The following is a 27,628-nucleotide window of genomic DNA, read 5'->3' on the forward strand; positions in this document are numbered from 1 at the left end:
ACAACGTGTGGCGTTATACACATACATCATACAACGTGTGGCGTTATACACATACATCATACAACGTGTGGCGTTATACACGTACATCATACAACGTGTGGCGTAATACACGTACATCATACAACGTGTGGCGTAATACACGTACATCCTACAACGTCTGGCGTAATACACGTACATCATACAACGTGTGGCGTTGTACACATACATCATACAACGTGTGGCGTTGTACACATACATCATACAACGTGTGGCGTTGTACACATACATCATACAACGTGTGGCGTTATACACGTACATCATGCATGACGTTATACGCCTATATCATACAACGTATGGTGTTATACGCCTATATCTTACAACGTGTGGCGTTATACGCATATATCATACAATGCATGACGTTATACACGTACATCATACAACGTGTGGCGTTATACACGTACATCATGCATGATGTTATACGCATATATCATACAACGTGTGGTTATACACATATATCATACAATGCATGACGTTATACACAAGCATCACACAAAGTGTGGCGTTATACACATACATCATAGCCCATACAAGCCCAAAATGAATAGTTTACAACAAATATTTCATAAAATGACAAACTTTTTATTGTAAAAATAATTTTACAATAGGCAGAAAATCGACACAACATGTAAACAGTTCTACTGAGCACTGTCAGTGATAAACCGTATTCTACCAGCAACTGACTCGTGTCTGTATATGAATTGCGCATTTTGCTAGAAGCAGTGTTGGGTATTTGTAGACCACGTTATAGGAGACCTTTACTGAAAGGCCTGCATCATTAGTAAGGCTAGCAAACTATAAGATGAGATGAGTTTATTTGGTTATATGGATCCTGCTATGCCAATAGCGCAAAAAATTAAGTACAAGCTGCAGATTGCGCTTTAAAAGAATCAGGCAAAAAATGTATTCAAATTACACTGCGCCACGGCTGATCCGATTGAAGTGTTGCAATGGACACGCTATACTGATAACATTTATGATTGGCACATAAATTGCCGTCAATTCTCTTGGCATGGTGCTTACAATCACTTTGTACTCTGATCACCAGAACCCAACTCTGTATAGCTGTCCGATTATCCATGCTTTCACAGTAATTAGCAGCCGCTGTTGCTGATAAGATTTACTTAATAATTCCACTTTTCAATCCGTAAATCAGACTCAAAGTTATTAAAAAAACATTAACAAAATGACATTTATAGTGATCACTGTCACTGATAAATTAACATAAAAAATACAGATTCTTTTCTAGTAACAGACAGAGAGCGTGGATAAAGCCATTAATAACGAAGCCTGTTCTGCATTAAACCATACAGACATCAATTTATATATTTCCCAGGTTGGATGTTAAGCAAGTCTTGGGACCGATAGTGAACACACAGCTCCCGTAGCTAGTCCATCAATATGCGCATTGTGTATTTGTAGTAGGATGCAGTGTTAGCGCTGGTGCAATATAGATAAATGCTTCATTGTTTAAAGATATTGACCGGGTGTATTAGATTATCGCACACAATAGTTATCCTATTAACACAATGCACTATATAAGGTGTGTTCATTATCAGTCACATGACTTGCTGGAGTCCTAAAAACTCTCCTGGATTTCCCAAACTTCCCCGCTCAGAGCATTTGCTGCCCCTTTCAGTGTCCAGGTGATGAGAGCAAGCTTCTTGTGTATGTCTTCCACGTCAATGCCTTGGGACTCCTTTTTGAAGGACTCTAACAAGGCCTGAATAGTGTGCTGTCCTCGGCCAATAAGGATGTGACGGTATGGGGTGTTAATGGCAGAGACATATTGGGAGAGAAAGTAGAATTCCACCTGGACAGAAAACAATACAATGATCAGACATGTAGAGATGGCTAGTTAAACTGTTCTTAAGCAGAACAATGCATGCTGTTTGTAGAATTGGGTTAAATACACAGGCAGTGGAACGTTGTAGTGAGAAATTGCAATTATGTGTCTATGGTTAGGAACTGGAACTATATAACTAGGAACTTCAATTGTAGTTGGGAAGTGGTATTATTTAGCCACGAAGTGGAATGCTCTGGTTAGGACATGTAATTATATGGCCAGGACGTGGAATGTTTTCGTTAGAAAGTTAAATTACCTGTCGAGAAAGTCAAATGGTATGGCAGAGAAATTGAATTATATAGCCAGGAAATGGAACCCTATATTTAGGAAGTGACATTTTATAACTAGGAACTAAAATTTTGTAGTTTGTTAGTGTTATATCGCCAAGAAGTGGAATGCTGTGGTTAGGAAATGTAATTATACAACCAGGAAGTGGCATGCTTTAATTATGAAGTGAAATGTTATGGTCAGGAAGAGGAAGAGGAATGTTTATAATTGTGTAATTAGGGAGTGTATATGGCCAGGAAGTGGAATGTTTTAGTTAAGAAGTGAAATGGCCAGGAAGTGGGATGTTTTAATTAGGAAGTGAAATTATATATGTAGGAAGTCAAATGGTGTGGTGGTAAAATTGAACTATATGGTTAGGAAGTGGAATTATATTGTAAAGAAGTGGGATATTACCAGGACTTTGAATTTGATAGTTAGAAAGTGAAATTATATGACCTGGAAGTGAAATGTTTTAGTTAGGAAGTGAAATTATAAGGCCAGGAAGTGGAATGTTTTAGTTAGGGAATTAAATTAGTTAGGAAGTGAAGGAAGTCAAGTTATATAGCCAGGAAGTGAACATGTGAATTTATACACTCAGGAAGTGACAGTAGATGGACAGGAGCCTGCTAACGCTTACCCTCATAATCCGTATGTTGAATGATTGAATTGTTTTCTCGTTGTGCAGGTCTGATTCGCTAACTGCATTTTTAAGGCTTTGCGTTGCTCGAGTATAATCCCCTCGGGCAGAAGCAAGCCAGTCGAAAGATAGCCCCTTGGCCTGTAAATAAAAGAGGGGAGATGTTTATACCTGTTGTTTGGTTCTTGGAACCCATTTTGTTGTTTAACTTTTCTCTTGTCTTTACTCGGTCACCCACAACCACCCTTTATTTCACTTAGATCTGTTGTATGGCCCCCTAACCTTCAGCTTCTTGCTGTACTGATTCAGCTCCATGACATGTTGGAGCAACATGTTGCTGTATTCAATATAATCCAACGGTAAGATTTTGTCATGAAGGAGTTTAATCAGCGAGAGTCCGGCCACTTCCAATACACTGAAGGCTACAGCAGGCAACCTTCCGTCCACCACTGTATTCAAAGCATCGTAAGTGTCCTTCTTAGTGTCCAGGTACTTGTAGGGATTTAAACCCTGAGGAAATAGAGACAATTTAAGAACATGGTTTGGATACCAGACACCGTTTCATCTACATGAGAGCAGCGAAGAGCAAGAGGGTGATTGATAAACATTTTGGATATTGTCTCTGTATTGACCGTCAGGGTTGAGGAACTGCTAATGTTTGGGACTACTATTGCCATGTGTAAATGTAAGTTTGTTGCCTGGTGTAAGACGTTGGGGCACAAATTTAATTGAGTTATTTCTGGATATTACAGGCTGGGATTCGACCTCCTAATGCTTTCTGTCAGCGTCAGAGAAATGGGAATTGAAAACTCTTCAACTTTAAAAATATTTGTAAACAACTCATTGAGCTGTCCAATGATTATGAACTGGATTACATGCCAATAAATGTGGCATTGTGATTTATTTGGTACTACAACACATGTACTTATGATGATAACAGACAGTACCCTAGGTATGGCATGGGGTAAAGTATGGCATGGGGGTATCTGCCACCAGGAACTGTGTGCTACTCTAGGTATGACATGGGGTATAGTATGGCATGGGGGTATCTGTCCCCGGGAACTATCTGTTACCCTAGGTATTACATGGAGTATAGTATGATATGGGAGTATCTGTCCCTTGGGAACTGTCTGTTACCCTAGGTATTACATGGGGTATAGTAAGCTGCCCCCATCGGGAACTGTCTGTTACCCTAGGTATGACATGGAGTATAGTATGGCATGGGGGTATCTGCCACCAGGAACTGTGTGCTACCCTAGGTATGACATGGGGTATAGTATGGCATGGGGGTATCTGTCCCCGGGAACTATCTGTTACCCTAGGTATTACATGGAGTATAGTATGATATGGGAGTATCTGTCCCTTGGGAACTGTCTGTTACCCTAGGTATGACATGGGGTATAGTAAGCTGCCCCCATCGGGAACTGTCTGTTACCCTAGGTATGACATGGGGGTATAGTATAGTATGGGGGTTTCTGCCCCTCATGAACTGTCTGTTACCCTAGGTATGGCATTGGGGTATCTGTGCCCTGTGAACTGTATGTTACCCTAAGTATGACATGGGGTATAGTATAGTATGGGGGTATCTGCCCCCCGGGAACTGTCTGTTACCCTAGGTATGACATAGGGGTATAGTATTGCATGGATTATCTGCCCCCGGTAACTGTCTTTTACCCTACGTATGAAATGTGGGTATAGTGTGGCATGGGGGGATTTGCCCTTCCGGGAACTGTCTGTTACCCAGGTACGACATAGGGTATAGTATGGCATGGGGGTAGCTGTGCCCTGGGAACTGCCTGTTACCCAAGTTTGACATGTGGGTATAGTATGGTATGGGAGAATCTGCCCCCCTGGAACTGTCTGTTACCCTTGGTATGACATGGGATAAAGTATGGCATGGGGTATCTGCTCCCCTGGAACTGTCTGTTACCCTAGGTATCTCTCTGGTTGATTCTGCTTATTTTTTAATTTAGTAAAGGTAGTGTATACCTAAGACCCAAGGTCTAGGTAACACAAGTGAGATACAGATCTCAGAAGTCTGCTAAAATAAATAATCTTTAATTAGGTATACTTAACCATGAACAAATACAACAACATAAATGTGAATACTTAAAGTAAAAAATCACCCAAAACGGTGCAAGAGGAGATCAAAAGGGGCTCAGGGAGTGATTGATGAGATATCAACTTAGGCAAAAGTGCTCTAGATGTATACTCATTACTGGGGAATATGAATGGGAGGTACCAATGTACACTTAACTACCCTGCTGATTCGTAAACAGAAACAAACCCTTAAAACTGGAAAGGGAAGTAACCGCTAATATGATACTCCAACTGTGGAGTGCAGCATAAAACCGCAGAAGTGTCTATTCTTGTGGAGGTATAGGTACAATGAGCTCCTAACAATATAACACTTCACGGTGTTGCAACAGGTGATGTTGCATACTTGCTTAGTGGCCACAAGTGGATCCTGTAGCCATCACAAGGTAACCCTAGAGGGTACTGCAACAAAAGTTGTTACGGAAATATACATATAGCCACACCTGAAAAGCTAGATGCAAGACAGTAACATAAAGTACTAGGTAGATAGTATAGATATGGGATACTTAGATGTTCCCCTATAGAATATAAACAAACTCAACACTACTTAGACCTACCCCCAGTGCTGTATGCACTGACTGGTAGATGTTGTAGATTGGGATACTTGAATGTTCCCCTGTTAAATGCAAACTGACTCAATGTTGCTTGGAACTAGCCACAGTGCTGTATGAATATCAACAGGCTCAACACTACTTAGAACTAACCCCAGTGCTGTATGCACTGACTGGTAGAAAGTGTAGATTGGGATACTTGAATGTTCCCCTGTTAAATATAAACGGACTCAATGATACTTGGAACTAGCCACAGTGCTGTATGCACTGCTTGATCAAAGCAAGGCTAATAGCAAGGCTAATAAAGTCGTATTGCACACTTAGTTTATCTTAGCTGGAATCCAACAAATAGTAGTAATTATAGTACAAATCCCTTATTCCCTCCAAAAAATCTCCAAACAGGCCCCAGCTCCTCTTGTCTTAATACAATACCCCTAACATAGTGCAGTGAAAAATAGTGAGAAAACCGTGATTATAAAATCATCTAAATTCTCTGCATGTCTGCCTAACGCGTTTCGGCGCTGTACAAAGCGCCTTTCTCAAAGGCTGTCATTGAGCAAATGCTCGAGAGTGTTTTTTAAGTATGAATCAGAGCCGAAATTCGTCCAATCAGCAACGACATGGGCGGAGTTAAAGTTCAATCCGCCCCCCTCTCATGATAGCTGTCAGAGACATCAGTCTTACAGCCTCCGGCCACTCAGGGCGGGTCCAGGGCGGGACTCAATGCCGGAGCTATGGTTTAGATACACCCACCAGTGGTGATGTGTGTTCGAGCTGTCCGTCTTAAGTGCTCTGACCAATCAGAGCAGACGGGGGCGGGACTAAGTGCCGAAGCCGAAATCCAGTGTATAGTGCTGACAGGATCATCGGCTAAAACGCCTTATGGGAATAACAGCAGTGGACTAGTCAAAAAACATCAATGGGGGTAATCCAATGGTGGACTTGTAGTACATAATGGTAACGTCCTGTGTAGGTATTTATAGAACTGACTGGGAACTTATTGACTATTGCCCAGCCGAAGTGACGTTCTATTTTAGTACAGTTAGGACAGACTGGGAATTCAATAAATATTACCCAGCCGAGGATAAAAACCTTACTGTATCCATATAGCCTCATAACTGGAGAGGATCCTATGGATACCTACGTACTATATATTAGTTGCTGACTGGTAGAACTTGAATTTGGCCGCTAGTAGTATAGTTCATGATGATGGCCTGATAAAGATGTGATATGTACAGAAGAATGTGTACCATAGCAAACCGCAAGTATAACAAAATGTGAAGGATAAATGACTATAGAGAAAAAAAAAAAAAAAAAAAAAAAAGGAAAAAGTTCCTCATTATAAAATAAAGGGGGTGAAGGTGAAACCTTCATTGAGGCCATTAGGGGACATGGTGTTTAATGTCTGAATCCAGAAACATTCTCTCCTCCTTAGGATGAGATCCAGGTCTCCCCCTCTTTTGCCCACATGGACTTTTTCTATCCCTGCGAATTTGAAGCCTCTAGAAGTATCCCCCTGGTGTGTTCTAGCATGTCTTGCTACAGGGGTGTCCCTGTCTGATGAGACTGAGTGAACATGTTCCATCATGCGCCTCTTGAAGGGACGTATTGTTTTCCCTACGTATTTTTTACCACATTTGCAGGTAAGGAGATAAACCAGTCCAGTTGAGTTACAATTGAAAAATTGTTTTATCAATGTCTTATGTGCACCAGAGGAGTCAGTTATGGATTTAGAGTCTCTATCTATGTAGCTACAGGCTACACAGTGTCCACATTGGTAGGTACCATAGACATTAAGCCAATTTTTCTTATGTTTGTTGTGTTTGGACAGGTGGCTTGGAACTAGCAAGTCCTTTAGATTCCTACCCCTCTTAGCTGTTATGGAGACGTGTGATGGAATCACATCTTTAAGATGTCTGTCTTGTGTGAGTAATGGCCAGAATCTAGCCATAATTTTTTTAGATATATCCCAGCCAGCGTCGAAATTCGCCACACAGCGGATTACTTTCGGGGGTGCAGGTTTAGGGGTGTTGTCTAGCAGTACTTCACGGTCACTAAGAAGTGCCCGTTGATAAGCCTGTTTAAGGCACCTGTTAGGGTAGCCCTTGGCTTTGAATCTTGTTCTTAGTAGTGCTGCTTTTTCTATGAAGTCTTTCTCAGTGGAGCAATTCCTTTTTAGTCGAAGGTATTGTCCCACTGGGATACCCCTTTTCAGAGGGTTAGGATGGTAACTATGCCAATTGAGCATATTGTTAGTTGATGTCGGTTTGCGGTAGAGAGAGGTTTGTATCCTTAGATCGCTCGTGATGGTGAAAGTGCAATCAAGAAAGTTCAATGAGGATGTCCCAATTTCCATAGTTAAACGTAGATTAAGATCGTTTTCGTTCAGCACCCCCACAAATTCGATAAAGAGCTCCTTTGTACCGGTCCAGATGACCATAATATCGTCTATATAACGTTTCCAGACGTGGACATAGTCCATATAGCATTTCATACGTTCGGAATAAACGATATGTTTTTCCCACCAGCCAAGGTGCAGGTTCGCATATGAGGGGGCACAAGATGTCCCCATCGCAGTCCCCTGCACCTGGTGGTAAAATTTATTGTCAAAGAGAAAAAAATTGTGGGTCAAGATGAACTTAAGGAGGTCGAGGACAAACGTGGTGTGACGTGAGTGATTGGGGCCCCTTGTTTCGAGAAAAGAGCCTGTATGCTGTATTCCTCCCAGATGTGGTATTGAGGAGTACAGTGCCTCCACATCGAGGCTACATAACATGGCTCCCTGGGGTACTTCAATAGATGCAATACATCTTAGGGTGTCTTTGGTGTCCCTAAGGTAGGACGGTAATTCCTCCACATACGGACGAAGGATTTTGTCTACATATTTACTGCCTATGCATGTAAGGTTATTGGTGCCTGACACAATAGGTCTGGCTGTAAGTGGTTCATACCCCTTATGTATTTTAGGGAGGCAGTAGAATGTCGATATTACTGGATTTTTCACATAAATGCTTGCATGTTCATCCTTTGTAAGTATTCCGTCATCAAATGCTCTGTCTAGTAAGGCTTTGTACTCAGACAGAAATTTGGTAGTAGGATTGGATGGTAGAACTCTATATGTACTTTCATCATTCAGGATTCTTTCAGCCAGCTGAATATAGTGGGGTCTATTGAGAATGACAATGTTACCCCCCTTGTCTGCTGGTTTGATAATGACATGTTCGTTGTCTCTCAGATCAGTCATGGCTTTCCATTCTTTTTTACTAAGGTTGTTTCTGGGTTTGATCTTTAGGGTATCTATATCTAGATTTCTGATCAAATTGGTGGTTGATTCAACGAACATGTCAATATTTTTATAATCCCGGATATTTGGAGTGAATTTACTCTTAGGATGCAGATCAGTGTATGGTTGGGGGGACACATTGTCATTAGACTCAAGGAGGGATACTAAATCCAAAAGGCATTGGTATTCCCTATTGTCAAAGCCTAAGTCTTTGGCCTTTTTCTCATTTTTTATCTGGAAGAATTTGTGAAGGGCAAGTTTCCTCCCAAATAAGTTTATGTCCTTAATCCATTCGAATTTGCAGAATGGTGGAGTTGGAACGAAAGATAAGCCCTTCATAATAACTTGCTCCTGTGTGATCGTGAGAGGAGTATCTGAGATGTTAATGATTCTAGTGTCCCCTTCTAGTAACGTCTGCGCGCTCTCCCCCTGTTGCGTGTTTGCCTGTATTGCGTTTGCTGTTCCCCCTCCCGGGGGAGTTGTCCTAAAAAAGAAACTCCTTTTTTAAGAATCCCTTTTCCTCTTTGAGTACTTTGTCTAGTCTGGGGTGCTGATGTTACTTCACTGTCTGTATCTGAGGTTTCGTATTCTGACGTTGTGCAATAGTCTGAGTCGACTCTTGAGATTTTCTTAAAGTGTCTGTAGACTCTCCCTGATCTGTAATCATCGTTATGAACTTTAACTCCGCCCATGTCGTTGCTGATTGGACGAATTTCGGCTCTGATTCATACTTAAAAAACACTCTCGAGCATTTGCTCAATGACAGCCTTTGAGAAAGGCGCTTTGTACAGCGCCGAAACGCGTTAGGCAGACATGCAGAGAATTTAGATGATTTTATAATCACGGTTTTCTCACTATTTTTCACTGCACTATGTTAGGGGTATTGTATTAAGACAAGAGGAGCTGGGGCCTGTTTGGAGATTTTTTGGAGGGAATAAGGGATTTGTACTATAATTACTACTATTTGTTGGATTCCAGCTAAGATAAACTAAGTGTGCAATACGACTTTATTAGCCTTGCTATTAGCCTTGCTTTGATCAAGCAGTGCATACAGCACTGTGGCTAGTTCCAAGTATCATTGAGTCCGTTTATATTTAACAGGGGAACATTCAAGTATCCCAATCTACACTTTCTACCAGTCAGTGCATACAGCACTGGGGTTAGTTCTAAGTAGTGTTGAGCCTGTTGATATTCATACAGCACTGTGGCTAGTTCCAAGCAACATTGAGTCAGTTTGCATTTAACAGGGGAACATTCAAGTATCCCAATCTACAACATCTACCAGTCAGTGCATACAGCACTGGGGGTAGGTCTAAGTAGTGTTGAGTTTGTTTATATTCTATAGGGGTACATCTAAGTATCCCATATCTATACTATCTACCTAGTACTTTATGTTACTGTCTTGCATCTAGCTTTTCAGGTGTGGCTATATGTATATTTCCGTAACAACTTTTGTTGCAGTACCCTCTAGGGTTACCTTGTGATGGCTACAGGATCCACTTGTGGCCACTAAGCAAGTATGCAACATCACCTGTTGCAACACCGTGAAGTGTTATATTGTTAGGAGCTCATTGTACCTATACCTCCACAAGAATAGACACTTCTGCGGTTTTATGCTGCACTCCACAGTTGGAGTATCATATTAGCGGTTACTTCCCTTTCCAGTTTTAAGGGTTTGTTTCTGTTTACGAATCAGCAGGGTAGTTAAGTGTACATTGGTACCTCCCATTCATATTCCCCAGTAATGAGTATACATCTAGAGCACTTTTGCCTAAGTTGATATCTCATCAATCACTCCCTGAGCCCCTTTTGATCTCCTCTTGCACCGTTTTGGGTGATTTTTTACTTTAAGTATTCACATTTATGTTGTTGTATTTGTTCATGGTTAAGTATACCTAATTAAAGATTATTTATTTTAGCAGACTTCTGAGATCTGTATCTCACTTGTGTTACCTAGACCTTGGGTCTTAGGTATACACTACCTTTACTGTCTTACTGTATATAATACAAGGGTTACCCCCTATTGAGATACGTTCTGGACACACTTATCTTATCCCCGCAAGGGGGTACTTTCTTTTTCTTAAGTTATCTACTTTATAGAGGTTTCAATACCCACAAGTGTGTCAGTATAACTCTAATTGTGAAGGTGAATTTTGCCTAACTTAACATGGCTAACTTTCTATCCCAATTAAAAGAAGCCAATTCATGGTGTATCGGTGCTGAAACTGTTTTCTCAGACAGCCACCAAACCCTACTACCGGAGCACGACAATATAAATTATAAATTCAGGACCCTGAGTAATCTTTGCAAACAACAGATCAGAGTGGGGTGGGAAATTACATCCTTAAAGAATTATCTGGCTAAATCAATGATTCCAAGGGGTTTGAGAATACAAACTACACCGAACACACAAATGGAAGACCCGGCCCTATTAAAAGAATGGGAAGATGCATCCAATGTGTGTTCAATTAAATATATGGAGATCCTAGTAAAATTTGAATCAGAGAGGCTAAAAACGATTGACGAGAAAGTGAATACTGCGGTAGAGGAAATACAAAAATGCACTAGTGACCCCTCTTTCCAAACTCAAGAACAGAGGTTACAAGAAAATCTCAACAAATATCAAAGCGTTATCAAACTACGCAAACATAAGAAGTTTGTTAGAGATAACGATGATTACAGATCAGGGAGAGTCTACAGACACTTTAAGAAAATCTCAAGAGTCGACTCAGACTATTGCACAACGTCAGAATACGAAACCTCAGATACAGACAGTGAAGTAACATCAGCACCCCAGACTAGACAAAGTACTCAAAGAGGAAAAGGGATTCTTAAAAAAGGAGTTTCTTTTTTAGGACAACTCCCCCGGGAGGGGGAACAGCAAACGCAATACAGGCAAACACGCAACAGGGGGAGAGCGCGCAGACGTTACTAGAAGGGGACACTAGAATCATTAACATCTCAGATACTCCTCTCACGATCACACAGGAGCAAGTTATTATGAAGGGCTTATCTTTCGTTCCAACTCCACCATTCTGCAAATTCGAATGGATTAAGGACATAAACTTATTTGGGAGGAAACTTGCCCTTCACAAATTCTTCCAGATAAAAAATGAGAAAAAGGCCAAAGACTTAGGCTTTGACAATAGGGAATACCAATGCCTTTTGGATTTAGTATCCCTCCTTGAGTCTAATGACAATGTGTCCCCCCAACCATACACTGATCTGCATCCTAAGAGTAAATTCACTCCAAATATCCGGGATTATAAAAATATTGACATGTTCGTTGAATCAACCACCAATTTGATCAGAAATCTAGATATAGATACCCTAAAGATCAAACCCAGAAACAACCTTAGTAAAAAAGAATGGAAAGCCATGACTGATCTGAGAGACAACGAACATGTCATTATCAAACCAGCAGACAAGGGGGGTAACATTGTCATTCTCAATAGACCCCACTATATTCAGCTGGCTGAAAGAATCCTGAATGATGAAAGTACATATAGAGTTCTACCATCCAATCCTACTACCAAATTTCTGTCTGAGTACAAAGCCTTACTAGACAGAGCATTTGATGACGGAATACTTACAAAGGATGAACATGCAAGCATTTATGTGAAAAATCCAGTAATATCGACATTCTACTGCCTCCCTAAAATACATAAGGGGTATGAACCACTTACAGCCAGACCTATTGTGTCAGGCACCAATAACCTTACATGCATAGGCAGTAAATATGTAGACAAAATCCTTCGTCCGTATGTGGAGGAATTACCGTCCTACCTTAGGGACACCAAAGACACCCTAAGATGTATTGCATCTATTGAAGTACCCCAGGGAGCCATGTTATGTAGCCTCGATGTGGAGGCACTGTACTCCTCAATACCACATCTGGGAGGAATACAGCATACAGGCTCTTTTCTCGAAACAAGGGGCCCCAATCACTCACGTCACACCACGTTTGTCCTCGACCTCCTTAAGTTCATCTTGACCCACAATTTTTTTCTCTTTGACAATAAATTTTACCACCAGGTGCAGGGGACTGCGATGGGGACATCTTGTGCCCCCTCATATGCGAACCTGCACCTTGGCTGGTGGGAAAAACATATCGTTTATTCCGAACGTATGAAATGCTATATGGACTATGTCCACGTCTGGAAACGTTATATAGACGATATTATGGTCATCTGGACCGGTACAAAGGAGCTCTTTATCGAATTTGTGGGGGTGCTGAACGAAAACGATCTTAATCTACGTTTAACTATGGAAATTGGGACATCCTCATTGAACTTTCTTGATTGCACTTTCACCATCACGAGCGATCTAAGGATACAAACCTCTCTCTACCGCAAACCGACATCAACTAACAATATGCTCAATTGGCATAGTTACCATCCTAACCCTCTGAAAAGGGGTATCCCAGTGGGACAATACCTTCGACTAAAAAGGAATTGCTCCACTGAGAAAGACTTCATAGAAAAAGCAGCACTACAAAGAACAAGATTCAAAGCCAAGGGCTACCCTAACAGGTGCCTTAAACAGGCTTATCAACGGGCACTTCTTAGTGACCGTGAAGTACTGCTAGACAACACCCCTAAACCTGCACCCCCGAAAGTAATCCGCTGTGTGGCGAATTTCGACGCTGGCTGGGATATATCTAAAAAAATTATGGCTAGATTCTGGCCATTACTCACACAAGACAGACATCTTAAAGATGTGATTCCATCACACGTCTCCATAACAGCTAAGAGGGGTAGGAATCTAAAGGACTTGCTAGTTCCAAGCCACCTGTCCAAACACAACAAACATAAGAAAAATTGGCTTAATGTCTATGGTACCTACCAATGTGGACACTGTGTAGCCTGTAGCTACATAGATAGAGACTCTAAATCCATAACTGACTCCTCTGGTGCACATAAGACATTGATAAAACAATTTTTCAATTGTAACTCAACTGGACTGGTTTATCTCCTTACCTGCAAATGTGGTAAAAAATACGTAGGGAAAACAATACGTCCCTTCAAGAGGCGCATGATGGAACATGTTCATTCAGTCTCATCAGACAGGGACACCCCTGTAGCAAGACATGCTAGAACACACCAGGGGGATACTTCTAGAGGCTTCAAATTCGCAGGGATAGAAAAAGTCCATGTGGGCAAAAGAGGGGGAGACCTGGATCTCATCCTAAGGAGGAGAGAATGTTTCTGGATTCAGACATTAAACACCATGTCCCCTAATGGCCTCAATGAAGGTTTCACCTTCACCCCCTTTATTTTATAATGAGGAACTTTTTCCTTTTTTTTTTTTTTTTTTTTTTTTTTCTCTATAGTCATTTATCCTTCACATTTTGTTATACTTACGGTTTGCTATGGTACACATTCTTCTGTACATATCACATCTTTATCAGGCCATCATCATGAACTATACTACTAGCGGCCAAATTCAAGTTCTACCAGTCAGCAACTAATATATAGTACGTAGGTATCCATAGGATCCTCTCCAGTTATGAGGCTATATGGATACAGTAAGGTTTTTATCCTCGGCTGGGTAATATTTATTGAATTCCCAGTCTGTCCTAACTGTACTAAAATAGAACGTCACTTCGGCTGGGCAATAGTCAATAAGTTCCCAGTCAGTTCTATAAATACCTACACAGGACGTTACCATTATGTACTACAAGTCCACCATTGGATTACCCCCATTGATGTTTTTTGACTAGTCCACTGCTGTTATTCCCATAAGGCGTTTTAGCCGATGATCCTGTCAGCACTATACACTGGATTTCGGCTTCGGCACTTAGTCCCGCCCCCGTCTGCTCTGATTGGTCAGAGCACTTAAGACGGACAGCTCGAACACACATCACCACTGGTGGGTGTATCTAAACCATAGCTCCGGCATTGAGTCCCGCCCTGGACCCGCCCTGAGTGGCCGGAGGCTGTAAGACTGATGTCTCTGACAGCTATCATGAGAGGGGGGCGGATTGAACTTTAACTCCGCCCATGTCGTTGCTGATTGGACGAATTTCGGCTCTGATTCATACTTAAAAAACACTCTCGAGCATTTGCTCAATGACAGCCTTTGAGAAAGGCGCTTTGTACAGCGCCGAAACGCGTTAGGCAGACATGCAGAGAATTTAGATGATTTTATAATCACGGTTTTCTCACTATTTTTCACTGCACTATGTTAGGGGTATTGTATTAAGACAAGAGGAGCTGGGGCCTGTTTGGAGATTTTTTGGAGGGAATAAGGGATTTGTACTATAATTACTACTATTTGTTGGATTCCAGCTAAGATAAACTAAGTGTGCAATACGACTTTATTAGCCTTGCTATTAGCCTTGCTTTGATCAAGCAGTGCATACAGCACTGTGGCTAGTTCCAAGTATCATTGAGTCCGTTTATATTTAACAGGGGAACATTCAAGTATCCCAATCTACACTTTCTACCAGTCAGTGCATACAGCACTGGGGTTAGTTCTAAGTAGTGTTGAGCCTGTTGATATTCATACAGCACTGTGGCTAGTTCCAAGCAACATTGAGTCAGTTTGCATTTAACAGGGGAACATTCAAGTATCCCAATCTACAACATCTACCAGTCAGTGCATACAGCACTGGGGGTAGGTCTAAGTAGTGTTGAGTTTGTTTATATTCTATAGGGGAACATCTAAGTATCCCATATCTATACTATCTACCTAGTACTTTATGTTACTGTCTTGCATCTAGCTTTTCAGGTGTGGCTATATGTATATTTCCGTAACAACTTTTGTTGCAGTACCCTCTAGGGTTACCTTGTGATGGCTACAGGATCCACTTGTGGCCACTAAGCAAGTATGCAACATCACCTGTTGCAACACCGTGAAGTGTTATATTGTTAGGAGCTCATTGTACCTATACCTCCACAAGAATAGACACTTCTGCGGTTTTATGCTGCACTCCACAGTTGGAGTATCATATTAGCGGTTACTTCCCTTTCCAGTTTTAAGGGTTTGTTTCTGTTTACGAATCAGCAGGGTAGTTAAGTGTACATTGGTACCTCCCATTCATATTCCCCAGTAATGAGTATACATCTAGAGCACTTTTGCCTAAGTTGATATCTCATCAATCACTCCCTGAGCCCCTTTTGATCTCCTCTTGCACCGTTTTGGGTGATTTTTTACTTTAAGTATTCACATTTATGTTGTTGTATTTGTTCATGGTTAAGTATACCTAATTAAAGATTATTTATTTTAGCAGACTTCTGAGATCTGTATCTCACTTGTGTTACCTAGACCTTGGGTCTTAGGTATACACTACCTTTACTGTCTTACTGTATATAATACAAGGGTTACCCCCTATTGAGATACGTTCTGGACACACTTATCTTATCCCCGCAAGGGGGTACTTTCTTTTTCTTATTTTTTAATTTGCATCATCTCTCACCTCTACAAATGAAAACTCCAGAGCAGGGACTCCCCCAAACGCAGTAAAGGCAAACGCCCCAGTATCTACTGTGAGAGGTAACATCCTGTGGACACAGACCACAGAGAAATTAGATGGCACCCGGACATAAACACAATAGACGGCAGTGTAATCTGTATTATTTATATGAAGGGGATACTATAGGCACCATAACAACTTTAGCTTAATGAAGCAGTTTTTGGTGTATAAAACAGTCTCACTGTTCAATTCTCTGCCATTGAAGAGATAAATCATTTTTGTTTCTGTTTATGCAGCCCTAGCCACACCTCCCTTGGCTATGACTCACACAGTCTGCATGAAACAAAAATGTAATTCAGGTTTTATTTTAGAAGTGTTCATCTCCTGCTTTGTTAACTGAACTTTAAATCAAACACACAAGGCTCCTGCAGGCTCTAACAGGCCAATAACAGAGCAGAAGATTAGAAATGCTAAATTAAATACACTGTGCAATAAAGAAGTTTAAACACCAGATCTGTCTTACAGGAGGTGTTTCGGAAGGCTGTGTAAGTCACATGCAGGGAGGTGTGGCTAGAGCTGTATAAATAAAGAGATTTAACTTATAAATGGCAAAGAATTGAGCAGTGAGACTGCAAGGGCATGATCTATACACTAAAACTGCTTCATTAAGCAAAAGTTGTTTTGGTGACTATAGTGTTCATTTAACTAGCCTGTGCCTTCTTTATCATGAAACTGAGAGCATTGTTTGGTCAAATGGTAACGGTGTGACCAAGAGAGCAGCTATCATAACTGCAATACATTAGCACCTTCTGCCTGATCGCGCCATGTCATTCTTTTCTGTTCAACGGTTCTTATAGAGAAGCTTTGTTGGACCTTGTGCACAAGTATTAAGGTTTTTAGGGAGTACTAAGTGAGTACTAGAAAAAGTTATAGCGAGTACTAGGAGAGATTATAGTGAGTACTAGGAAAGGTTATAGTGAGTAGTGGGAGAGTTTATAGTAAGTACAGGAGTTTTTTTTTTTAGAGAGTACTAGGAGAGGTTTTACAAAGTACTACTAGAAGTTACAGTGAGTACTAGGAAAGGTTATAGTGAGTACTAGGATGGATTATAGAGCGTACTAGGAGAGGTTATAGTGAGTACTAGGATGGATTATAGAGAGTACTAGGATGGATTATAGAGAGTACTAGGATGGATTATAGAGCGTACTAGGAGAGGTTATAGTGAGTACTAGGATGGATTATAGAGAGTACTAGGATGGATTATAGAGAGTACTAGGATGGATTATAGAGCGTACTAGGAGAGGTTATAGGGAGTACTTGTAATCCCAGGATGCCAGCTGCTTTCACTCACCCTTGTTTTTGCCAGTCTTTGTCTTGGGAACTCATGTAATCGAAGATACTTTGTTGGCTTCGTCTTGGGTTATCAACCTGTGAGCGGTGGGAGAATGAACCGTTACTGGACTGAGATTCAAAGTTTGCAATAATGTCTCCTTCACACCTGATAACATGGCTCCCAGGGGCCTTCCCTTCCTCCCACAAGAATGAAGAGGACATCAAGGGGAAGGGTCATGGGGTAGACAAAACAAAATGACGCTCTTAAGTGTCTGGGGTTATTCCGGTGATTTCCCAGGCATGTTTACCATCCCATAATTCTGTATATTAGGATATTTCTATCTTCTTCATAGTTGGATTAGACTGGGTATATTTACCTGGAGGCTAACGCTGAGAGGGTCCAGGTATATTTAGCTGCAGGCTAACACTGAGAGGAACCAGATATATTTACCTGGAGGCTAACACTGAGACGGTCCAGGTATATTTACCTGGAGGCTAACGCTGAGAGGGTCTGGGTATATTTACCAGGAGCGTTATCACTGAGAGGGTGGGGGTATGTTAAACATAGAAACATAGAATGTGACGGCAGATAAGAGCCATTCAGCCCATCTAGTCTTCCCAATTTTCTAAATACTTTAATTAGTCCCTAGCCTTATCTTATAGCTCGGGAAGCAAAATCCAAATAGGTTATGGTGGGGAATAATTGTGATTGAAAACCCCTTCCACCTGAAGTCTGTTTTCCTATATTGTGTTTCAAGCTGTTGTATACAGCAAACACAGATTAAAAGGAATCCATGTTTAAAATGGAATGAGGCAAAAATGTGATTCTTTTGTTAAACTAATTTGCATATGCCCACCCAGAATCCTTTGCGGTTGTAACATCGCTGCAGTTATGGGATTTCTGTGGGAAAAGCAAGTCTTATGGCTTGACTGGTTTGCAGATTTTTGTTTAACATTGTATTTATTATCCTTATAGCTAGGATAGCCTTATGCCTATCCCACGCATGCTTAAACTCCTTTACTACCACTTCAGCTGGAAGGCTATTCCATGCATCCACTACCCTCTCAGTAAAGTAATACTTCCTGAAATTATTTTTAAACCTTTGCCCCTCTAATTTAAGACTATGTCCTTGTTAAGGATTTCCATATACTCACCTGTGTGCATTCGGTTATATCCTCTCCCTGCTGTTTAAATGCTTGTAGTCATTTCGTTTTAACTATGTGTTCGAGAAATGTATTCGTTCTAACGAACGGAGACCACCCTGGGTAGTAATCAGAATTTGGAATGTTGAGAAAACCGCAACTTAATTGAGTGCTTCTTCGTGGCATACGAACACGTGGCGAGAACAAAGGATGGCGGCCATCTTAAATCTCCCGAATGCGGTCAGTGGGACTTACGCATGAATTGCCTGGAACTGTTTTCGGCATGGCAACCACATGAACGTCTGGTCATTATGGAAGTCCCGGCTGACTACTTTCCATTCAACAAATCAAACCGGCATTCGGGAGTTTGAATCTACCGAACAAGGGGAGCATTTTCATATAACAAGCTGCAACATTCGTATGGTAGTTTTCGTGTAATTAGGCGCGAACGGAGATCGGCTCTTGCTGCTGATTTCATGGAACTCTAAATCGGATACCACCACATGGCGAGCCGGTCAAACTTCCACACGATGCGACACGGAAACTACCGAACGTGAGATTTGGATATGTGACTCCCAGGAGAGATCCTGGAAGATCTGTATTTCGTGTCCCTGAAACAACATGGGAGCAGAGGTATCCCTGAGGTGCTTCAGAATATCTTCTTTTAGAGCATAATAGTGAACACGGCAGAAAATATCTCTTGGTGCATCACCTGTAGCCGTTTTGGGTCTCAGGGAGCGATGTGCTCTATCTAGGACTACAGGGGAGTCTGGTTTACGGTCGAGTACCAGGTTAAATAATGTGGCCAAGATGTTGTATAGATTTTCCCCTTCAGCTTCAGGCAGTCCCCTTATACGAAGTTTATTTTTTCTGTCCCTGTTATCGATGTCGTCTAGGGAGCGTTGTAGCATAGATAGGTGCCTCTCTTGGGCTTGAACTTTAGCTGAGAGGGAATGCATTAGGGTTTGGTGGGACCCCCTTTCATCTTCTTGGTCTTGCACTGTGCGGCCTACCTGTTTTACTTCTAAACTGAGGCCCTCCATTTTGTGTTGAAAGGTGGTTTCTAATTTTCCCAGCATCTGTGCCAGGTCAGCTCTGGACGGCAGGTTTTGCAGTATTTCTTTAATATCGATATCCATCGAGGTGTGTGAGGCTTCCGCCCCTGTGGGACTCGGCGGGTCTGAATCAGTGTTTACCGCCGTCTGCGCCATATTGCTTTCGCCGAGCTCCGACACGCGGTCGGAATATTCTCTAAATAAACGGGTTACAGTGCCCGTTTTTCCTGCAGGGGTCTTCCCTGCATGTTGGGAGGTAGATTGGACTTTTTTGTGGTTCTCCATTGCGGTATAATACCTCAGTTTTTCGCGATTTTCTTCCGTGTTGCTCAGGAGCTAAGGCAATGTGCTGCCATGTAGCTCCGCCGTCGACCACGCCCCCTTATTTGTTATATTTGTATGTTATGCAGAAAGTACTTTTCTAAAAATGTTAAAAAATTTTATATTTCTGGCCAGCAGATAATTGAGTGTAGTATGTTGCTGAAACTCAATTATCTAGCCTGGCCCAGAGGAGGAGTCTGCTATTGTATAAATTGAATGCCTGTTGCTTCCAGTAAATCAGTCTTGTTCACACATGAGCCAAAGCTTAATGCTGGGATTATTTGGCGATACCAGCGATATTTATTCCTGTGGATTATTGGGAATATTCTACTATTGGGAAAAAGGGAATATTGGACGGTGATACAGATTACTACCATCACAGTCCTCTTGTTGTAGTTTTTCTTCTTTTAAATATAGTCTCCTCCTTTACTGTGTTGATTCCCTTTATGTATTTAAATGTTTCTATCATATCCCCCTGTCTCATCTTTCCTCCAAGCTGTACATGTTAAGATGCTTTTACCTTTCCTGGTAAGTTTTATCCTGCAATCCATAAACCAGTTTAGTAGCCCTTCTCTGAACTCTCTCAATATCCTTCTGGAGATAGGGTCTCCAGTACTGCGTACAATACTCTAAGTGAGGTCTCACCAGTGTTCTGTACAATGGCATGAGCACTTCCCTCTTTCTACTGCTAATACCTCTCCCTCTACAACCAAGCATTCTGCTAGCATTTTATGCTTCTCTTTTACATTGTCTGCCTACCTTTAAGTCATCTGAAATAATTAAATAATTACCCCTAAATTCCTTGTGACTGATCACCCTGTCCCTAGATTGTAATCCATTTATTTAATTCCCCTTTGGGTGTGGGACATTGCATTCTCCTTCATTTTATTTTTATTTCATTCTCTTATCGAGCAAACTACCGAACGACTAGACCACCCGTATGTGGAGTATGCCACAACCTCTATCACCTCCTTAACACTTCTAAAACCGCAAGCGTTCTAAGTGGTCGGCTGGATGGTCGCCGTTCTGTATACAAACACGTGGCGGAAGCCATCTTTAGCCGAGAACACATACAGCGGTGTTGATCGAGTGCATTGAACTATAATCGGACACTCGACGGCGGGAACACCGTTGGGACTTCCATCTCTAAATATGTTCGGCTGGATTCGTATGTGAAGAGCAGCGTTTGGTGGGAGCAAGCCCCGAATGAGGAACATAGACTGAGCCTATCCACGAACCCCTACATTTGGCATTTGACTGTATTGAGTATTCCTGAAAGAGACCGACCACACAGCCTGATTTCATGGAACTCTTTAGGGCAGGAGCCACGTGTGCGGTCGGTCAAAATGTGACCTCCATGAAAATCTCGAACACCTGAACCGATCTGGGTGATTTTTGGATATGTTGGTCACCCAGATCTGGGAGTATCAGGGGGTGTAACCATTGGTTTTGGGGGTACTTTCATTTACTGCTAAAATGTATGTTCTCTGTACCTGGAGATAATTGAGTTCATACAATTCATGACTCAATTATCTCCCAGGCGCAGGGGAGAGATTATCTTTTGTATGGGAGTGTCCTAGACCTGAGAACAAATGTAGTTGTGGGTCTGTTTTTACAGTAGTCTACTCTCAGGTCCAGAGGGGAGTGCCCCTTGCATGGGGATTGACATAAAAGGCTGTGTGTGGCCCCATTAAAACCAGTTGTCCCACCGGATAGAGCCTCATCATGTTTGTGGGAGAAAGCTACAACAACTGTCTCCCTTCTGCTTGGAGTGCTAAATCACCAACTCTTGTAAGAGCTGTTCCTTCTCAGCTTTACAGCATCCCCCCCTGCGGAACCCCTCTTTTCATCAAGATGGCTGCCACATCCCTTTGCTCAGATGTTGAGGTTAGGACTCTATCAAATATTCTGTACTCTGCCCTTGGGTTTTTACGCCCAAGATGCATTATCTTGCACTTATCTACATTAAATGTCAGTTGCCACAGCTCGGACCATTTTTTTTTTCTAGTTCACCTAAATTATTTGCCATTTGGCTTATCCCTCGTGGAACATCAACCCTGTTGGATATCTAAGTATTTACCTGGAGGCTAACACTGAGAGGGTCCGGTAATATGTACCTAGAGGCTAACACTGAGAGTGTCCGGGTATATTTACCTAGAGGCTAACACTGAGAGTGTCCGGGTATATTTACCTAAAGGCTAACACTAACACTGAGAGGGCCTGGGTATATTTACCTGGAGGCTAACGCTGAGAGTGTCTGGATATATTTACCTGGAAGCTAACACTGAGAGGTTCCGGGTATATTTACCTGGAGGCTAACACTGAGAGGTTCCGGGTATATTTACCTGGAGGCTAACACTGAGAGGTTCCGGGTATATTTATCTGGAGGCTAACACTGAGAGGGTCTGGGCATATTTACCTGGAGGCTAACACTGAGAGGGTCTGGGTATATTTACCCTGAGGCTAACACTGTTGAGTTCATTTCATTAAATTCTTTCTGAATTCTAGTACAAACACTCAAACCCTGTTACCGCTATTTTACAAAACAGCCAAGCAATCTCTAATCCAACCTGACGGCGATTTGTGGATAAGAAATAGAGGTTGCTGCCTCTTTCTTCACTCACCTGTTTTATCACAAATTCCATTAAACTTTTGAACATGGGGCTGGATTTAACTCTAAACTTTTCATCTCCTGAAATAGAAACATTTTATTAAATGTGGAATATGTAGCCATAGTTAACGTCTCTGGACTGGGATGAGTTTGTTGGACAGGTGTGCTTAGCTAGGGTGGTATAAGATTGGTTAGACGAAGTGGACTAGTTAGTGGGTGCTAGTCTAGTTAGTGATTGGGAAGTTGTAGAAGACCGGTTAATTAGGGGCTAAGGTGCTAGCATAGTTAGTGTGCATTAAGTTGGTTAGTTGACGTGGACTGGTTAAATTGGTGAATTGTAGTATTCTGGTTAGTGGTGCTAGCCTAGTTAATGTTCTAGTGATTGGTAAGTTGTAGTAAGCTGGTTAATGGGTGTTAAGGTGCTAGCTTAGTTACTGTGCACTGGATTGGTTAGTTGAAGTGGACTGGTTAAATTTGCTAATTGTGGTATTCTGGTTAGTGGGTGCTAGTCTAGTTAGTGTTCTAGTAATTGGTAAGTTTTAGTAAGCTGATTAATGGGGGCTAGCCTAGTTAGTGTGCGTTAGATTGGTTAGTTGAAGTGGACTGATTAGTGAGTTTAGTCTAGTTAGTGTGTGTTAGATTGGTTAGTTGTATTAGACTGGCTAATGGTTGCTAAGGTGCTAGCCTAGTTTGTGGGCAGTGGATTGGTTAACTGTATTAAAAAGGTTAGTGACTAGTGGGTGCTAGTGATTGGTAAGTTGTAGTAGGCTGGTTAATAGGGTTAATAGCCTAGTTAGTGTGCACTGGATTGGTTAGTTGAAGTGGACTGGTTAAATTGGTTAATTGTAGCAGTCTGGTTAGTGGGTGCTAGTCTAGTTAGTGTTCTAGTGATTGGCAAGTTGTAGTAAGCTGGTTAATGGGTGCTAGCCTAGTTAGTGTTCACTGGATCGGTTAGTTGAAGTGGACTGGTTAAAATGGTTAATTGTAGTAGTCTGGTTAGTGGGTGCTAGTCTAGTTAGTGTTCTAGTGATTGGTAAGTTGTAGTAAGCTGGTTAATGGGTGCTAGCCTAGTTAGTGTGTGTTGGATTGGTTAATTGTATTAGAAAGGTTAGTGAGTAGTAAAATATTTTACTCTAGTATAATATTAATTATTACCCAACACAGGCGTGTCCAGGCAGATATAGGCCGCAGCCTTCAGATGCAGCATGCTAAGGTAACCCTGAAACAAAACAATAAAGAAACTGAACTATATGACGGCTCTGTCACGAGCTCGTAACGGCCACAGATAGTTTATTTCTGTTATATACATGGTATGTGCAGAATAAATATGTTCATAAATATTAAATTAAAGATATAGAGATCAGACAGTCAGATATACAAACAGAACTGTTTGAAAAAGTATTTCCACATTTTTGTGAAAGAAGAAAATAAAAACCACCTAAAAGCCCTAGTAAGAACCACAAAACAAGGAAAATGCATTTTATTTAAAATATTCACATTTCTCTTCAAATCAACATGTCAGCACCCTACTTATTATATCCCACAATACCCTGCATATTATATCCCACAATACCCTGCATATTATATCCCACAATACCCTGCATATTATATCCCACAATACCTCTGCATATTATATCCCACAATACCTCTGCATATTATATCCCACAATACCTCTGCATATTATATCCCACCATACCCTGCATATTATATCCCACCATACCCTGCATATTATATCCCACCATACCCTGCATATTATATCCCACAATACCCTGCATATTATATCCCACAATACCCTGCATATTATATCCCACCATACCCTGCATATTATATCCCACCATACCCTGCATATTATATCCCACCATACCCTGCATATTATATCCCACCATACCCTGCATATTATATCCCACCATACCCTGCATATTATATCCCACCATACCCTGCATATTATATCCCACCATACCCTGCATATTATATCCCACCATACCCTGCATATTATATCCCACAATACCCTGCATATTATATCCCACAATACCCTGCATATTATATCCCACCATACCCTGCATATTATATCCCACCATATCCTGCATATTATATACCACAATACCCTGCATATTATATCTCACAATATCCTGCATATTATATCTCACAATATCCTGCATATTATATCCCACAATATCCTGAATATTATATCCCACAATATCCTGAATATTATATCCCACAATATCCTGCATATTATATTTCACAATACCCTGCATATTATATCCCACAATACCCTACTTACTATATCTTACAGTACCCTGCATATTAAATACCACAATACTCTGCATATTAATTATTATATCCAATAATATGATGTATTACACTTATATCCAGCATAATAACTATTATAACATGCAATACCCCATATAATTACTATAATATCCAACAATATTCTGAATGTGTCCTATTATAGCCGCAATACATCACAGATTAACTATTCTACCCTGCATATTAACTGTTATATACCACAATACTTTGTGTTTATTTGTGCTCTGGGAGTGTGCCGGGACCCTGGTAAGTTATTAAGCTGCTCACTCTGGGAGTGTGCCAGGCAGGGCCGCCACCAGAAATTTTGGGCCCCCTAACTCAGCTCAGGGTCTGGGCCCGCTGGGGCCCACCTCCAATCCCGCCCACAGGAATACACACACACACACACACACACACTGATACAAAATGACACAGATACATATTAACAGACACACATACTGAAACAGACAGACGCATATAGGCATACATACTGACACACACATACGGAGATATACACACATATACAGACACACAGGCATACATAGTGACAGACAGACACATATTAACATACAAGAAAATGGTATGTCTACAGAAATGATACTAGCTCTTAACACCTGTGAGGTATCCTCTACACCTTCACCTTAAATCATATAAAACACACAAAAAAATAGGTGGAGCAAGTAGTGGCAAAATAGAGATATACTTCCCTCTCTTCTTACTGTATCACTGTAAAGATAGAGAGGTACAAAATAGTGCAGATATCTCTATACATAATATATCAAATATAATCTTTCTCAAACACACTCACAAGGACAGAGCCATATACTGGACCTGGCTCTGGTATGGATCTCCTTAGGATCTCCTTAGGGTGATCCAAAACCTCTTTGGTGGTGTTTGTAAGATGATTGGTACTTCTTTCCCAAGGATAGGCAGCAGAGATAGGGTTAATTCCAAAGGTACATTTATTAAATAAAATACTGGATAAAAAGAATACAGATAAAATTTCCTAATGTCCAAAGTGTTGCAAAAAAGCGTTTCGCCGATATGTGGCTTCCTCAGTTGGCGTGGATAATGTTCTTGTATACTTAGGTGTCTTAAATACTCAGTTTTTGTTTCGATTTCCGCTGTCTTTTTTTGGTGGAACGCATTCATGCGTTTCACCTCCTACTTCCGGGTTATTTATGTAAGAAGAACCACAAGATGTTTGCATATTAGAATATCAGAATATACAGAAAGATTGGAGAGGAGGGGATTTTAATAAAAAGATAGGAGAAGAAGAAATGAAATGTATTTATAATCTTAAAACATTGATTCCCAATGGTTTAAATCAGGATTTTGAGCTATGCCATTTCCTAGCATAATTATTTATAATAAACTATAAGATTTTATTATTAAGTCAAGTTAGATTGAAGCATGGAATTATTTGTAATTTTATATCACATTTTTTAAACCATTTTTTTAAGTATACAGTACCTTTTAGACAAGCAGCATGCACCTTGCTCTCTTATGGTTTTAGTGGTTCCATTTTCCAACAATTAATATTTTAAGTTACCAGTGTTTTTATATTTTCTCTCTGTTTCTATATCGTCTCCCTGTTTTTAGGTTGATCAGCTCTTATATGGGATTTAGACTTGTTAAAATATAATGAATACCTCTAGGGAATATAGTATCCCTTTGAAATAGGTAAAAGGGCATCATTTATAATAACTACTTATAATTTAATCGGTTGTCAGAGATTAGAATAGTTTTATACACATTTTATAAAGTATACAGTATCTTTATTTCAAGCATTAACAACATAGGCATAATTGCACTTTGAAAAGTTTGTTCTGACAAATCCCTATACATTCTATGATGGATCATTTGGGACTTTAATATCCGCTGTGAACTACACTGGAACGCATTGCGTTCCATTGAAGACGTATCTGATGGACCGGACGAAACCGGATATGACGCGGACAACCCGGATATGACGCGAAGAACCCGTTAGTAGGAGGTGAAACGCATGAATGCGTTCCACCAAAAAAAGACCGTGGAAATCGAAACGAAAACTGAGTATTTAAGACACCTAAGTATACAAAAACATTATCCACGCCAACTTAGGAAGCCACATATCGGCGAAACGCGTTTTGGCAACACTTTGGACATTAGGAAATTGTATCTGTATTCTTTTTATCCAGTATTTTATTCAATAAATGTACCTTTGGAATTAACCCTATCTCTGCTGCCTATCCTTGGGAAAGGAGTACCAATCATCTTACAAACACCACCAAAGGGGTTTTGGATCACCCTAAAGAGATCCTAAGGAGATACATACCAGAGCCAGGTCCAGCATATGGCTCTGTCCTTGTGAGTGTGTTTGAGAAAGATTATATTTGATATTATGTATAGAGATATCTGCACTATTTTGTACCTCTCTATCTTTACAGTGATGCAGTAAGAAGAGAGGGAAGTATATCTCTATTTTGCCACTACTTGCTCCACCTATTTTTTGTGTGTGTTACATACTAACATAGATACAGACACACATGCATGATGACATACATACATACATTGTGTGCAGAATTATTAGGCAAATTAGTATTTTGACCACATCATCCTCTTTATGCATGTTGTCTTACTCCAAGTTGTATAGGCTGGAAAGCCTACTACCAATTAAGCATATTAGGTGATGTGCATCTCTGTAATGAGAAGGGGTGTGGTCTAATGACAAACACCCTATATCAGGTGTGCATAATTATTAGGC

At 40.9% G+C, this 27,628-nt stretch overlaps 1 protein-coding gene across 4 annotated transcripts in view; it reads right to left on the bottom strand.

Annotated features, from left to right (window-relative positions):
- Positions 1-597: 597 nt before the first annotated feature.
- The window catches only part of TFR2 (transferrin receptor 2), a 95,673-nt gene continuing 68,642 nt past the window's right edge, over positions 598-27,628 (bottom strand). For all 4 annotated transcript variants that reach the window (XM_063449795.1, XM_063449796.1, XM_063449794.1 and 1 more), the window contains exons 13-19: positions 23,752-23,815; positions 22,610-22,677; positions 17,486-17,562; positions 16,138-16,222; positions 3,069-3,296; positions 2,787-2,927; positions 598-1,849 (exon numbers count right to left, since the gene is read on the bottom strand). In XM_063449795.1, the coding sequence (XP_063305865.1) occupies positions 1,616-1,849; positions 2,787-2,927; positions 3,069-3,296; positions 16,138-16,222; positions 17,486-17,562; positions 22,610-22,677; positions 23,752-23,815 (897 nt within the window). In that variant the 3' untranslated portion in view covers positions 598-1,615. The remainder of the gene's footprint in view (positions 1,850-2,786; positions 2,928-3,068; positions 3,297-16,137; positions 16,223-17,485; positions 17,563-22,609; positions 22,678-23,751; positions 23,816-27,628) is intronic.

The sequence above is a fragment of the Pelobates fuscus genome, chromosome 3 (genome assembly GCF_036172605.1).
Source record: "Pelobates fuscus isolate aPelFus1 chromosome 3, aPelFus1.pri, whole genome shotgun sequence".
In the NCBI taxonomy this organism is placed as follows: domain Eukaryota; kingdom Metazoa; phylum Chordata; class Amphibia; order Anura; family Pelobatidae; genus Pelobates; species Pelobates fuscus.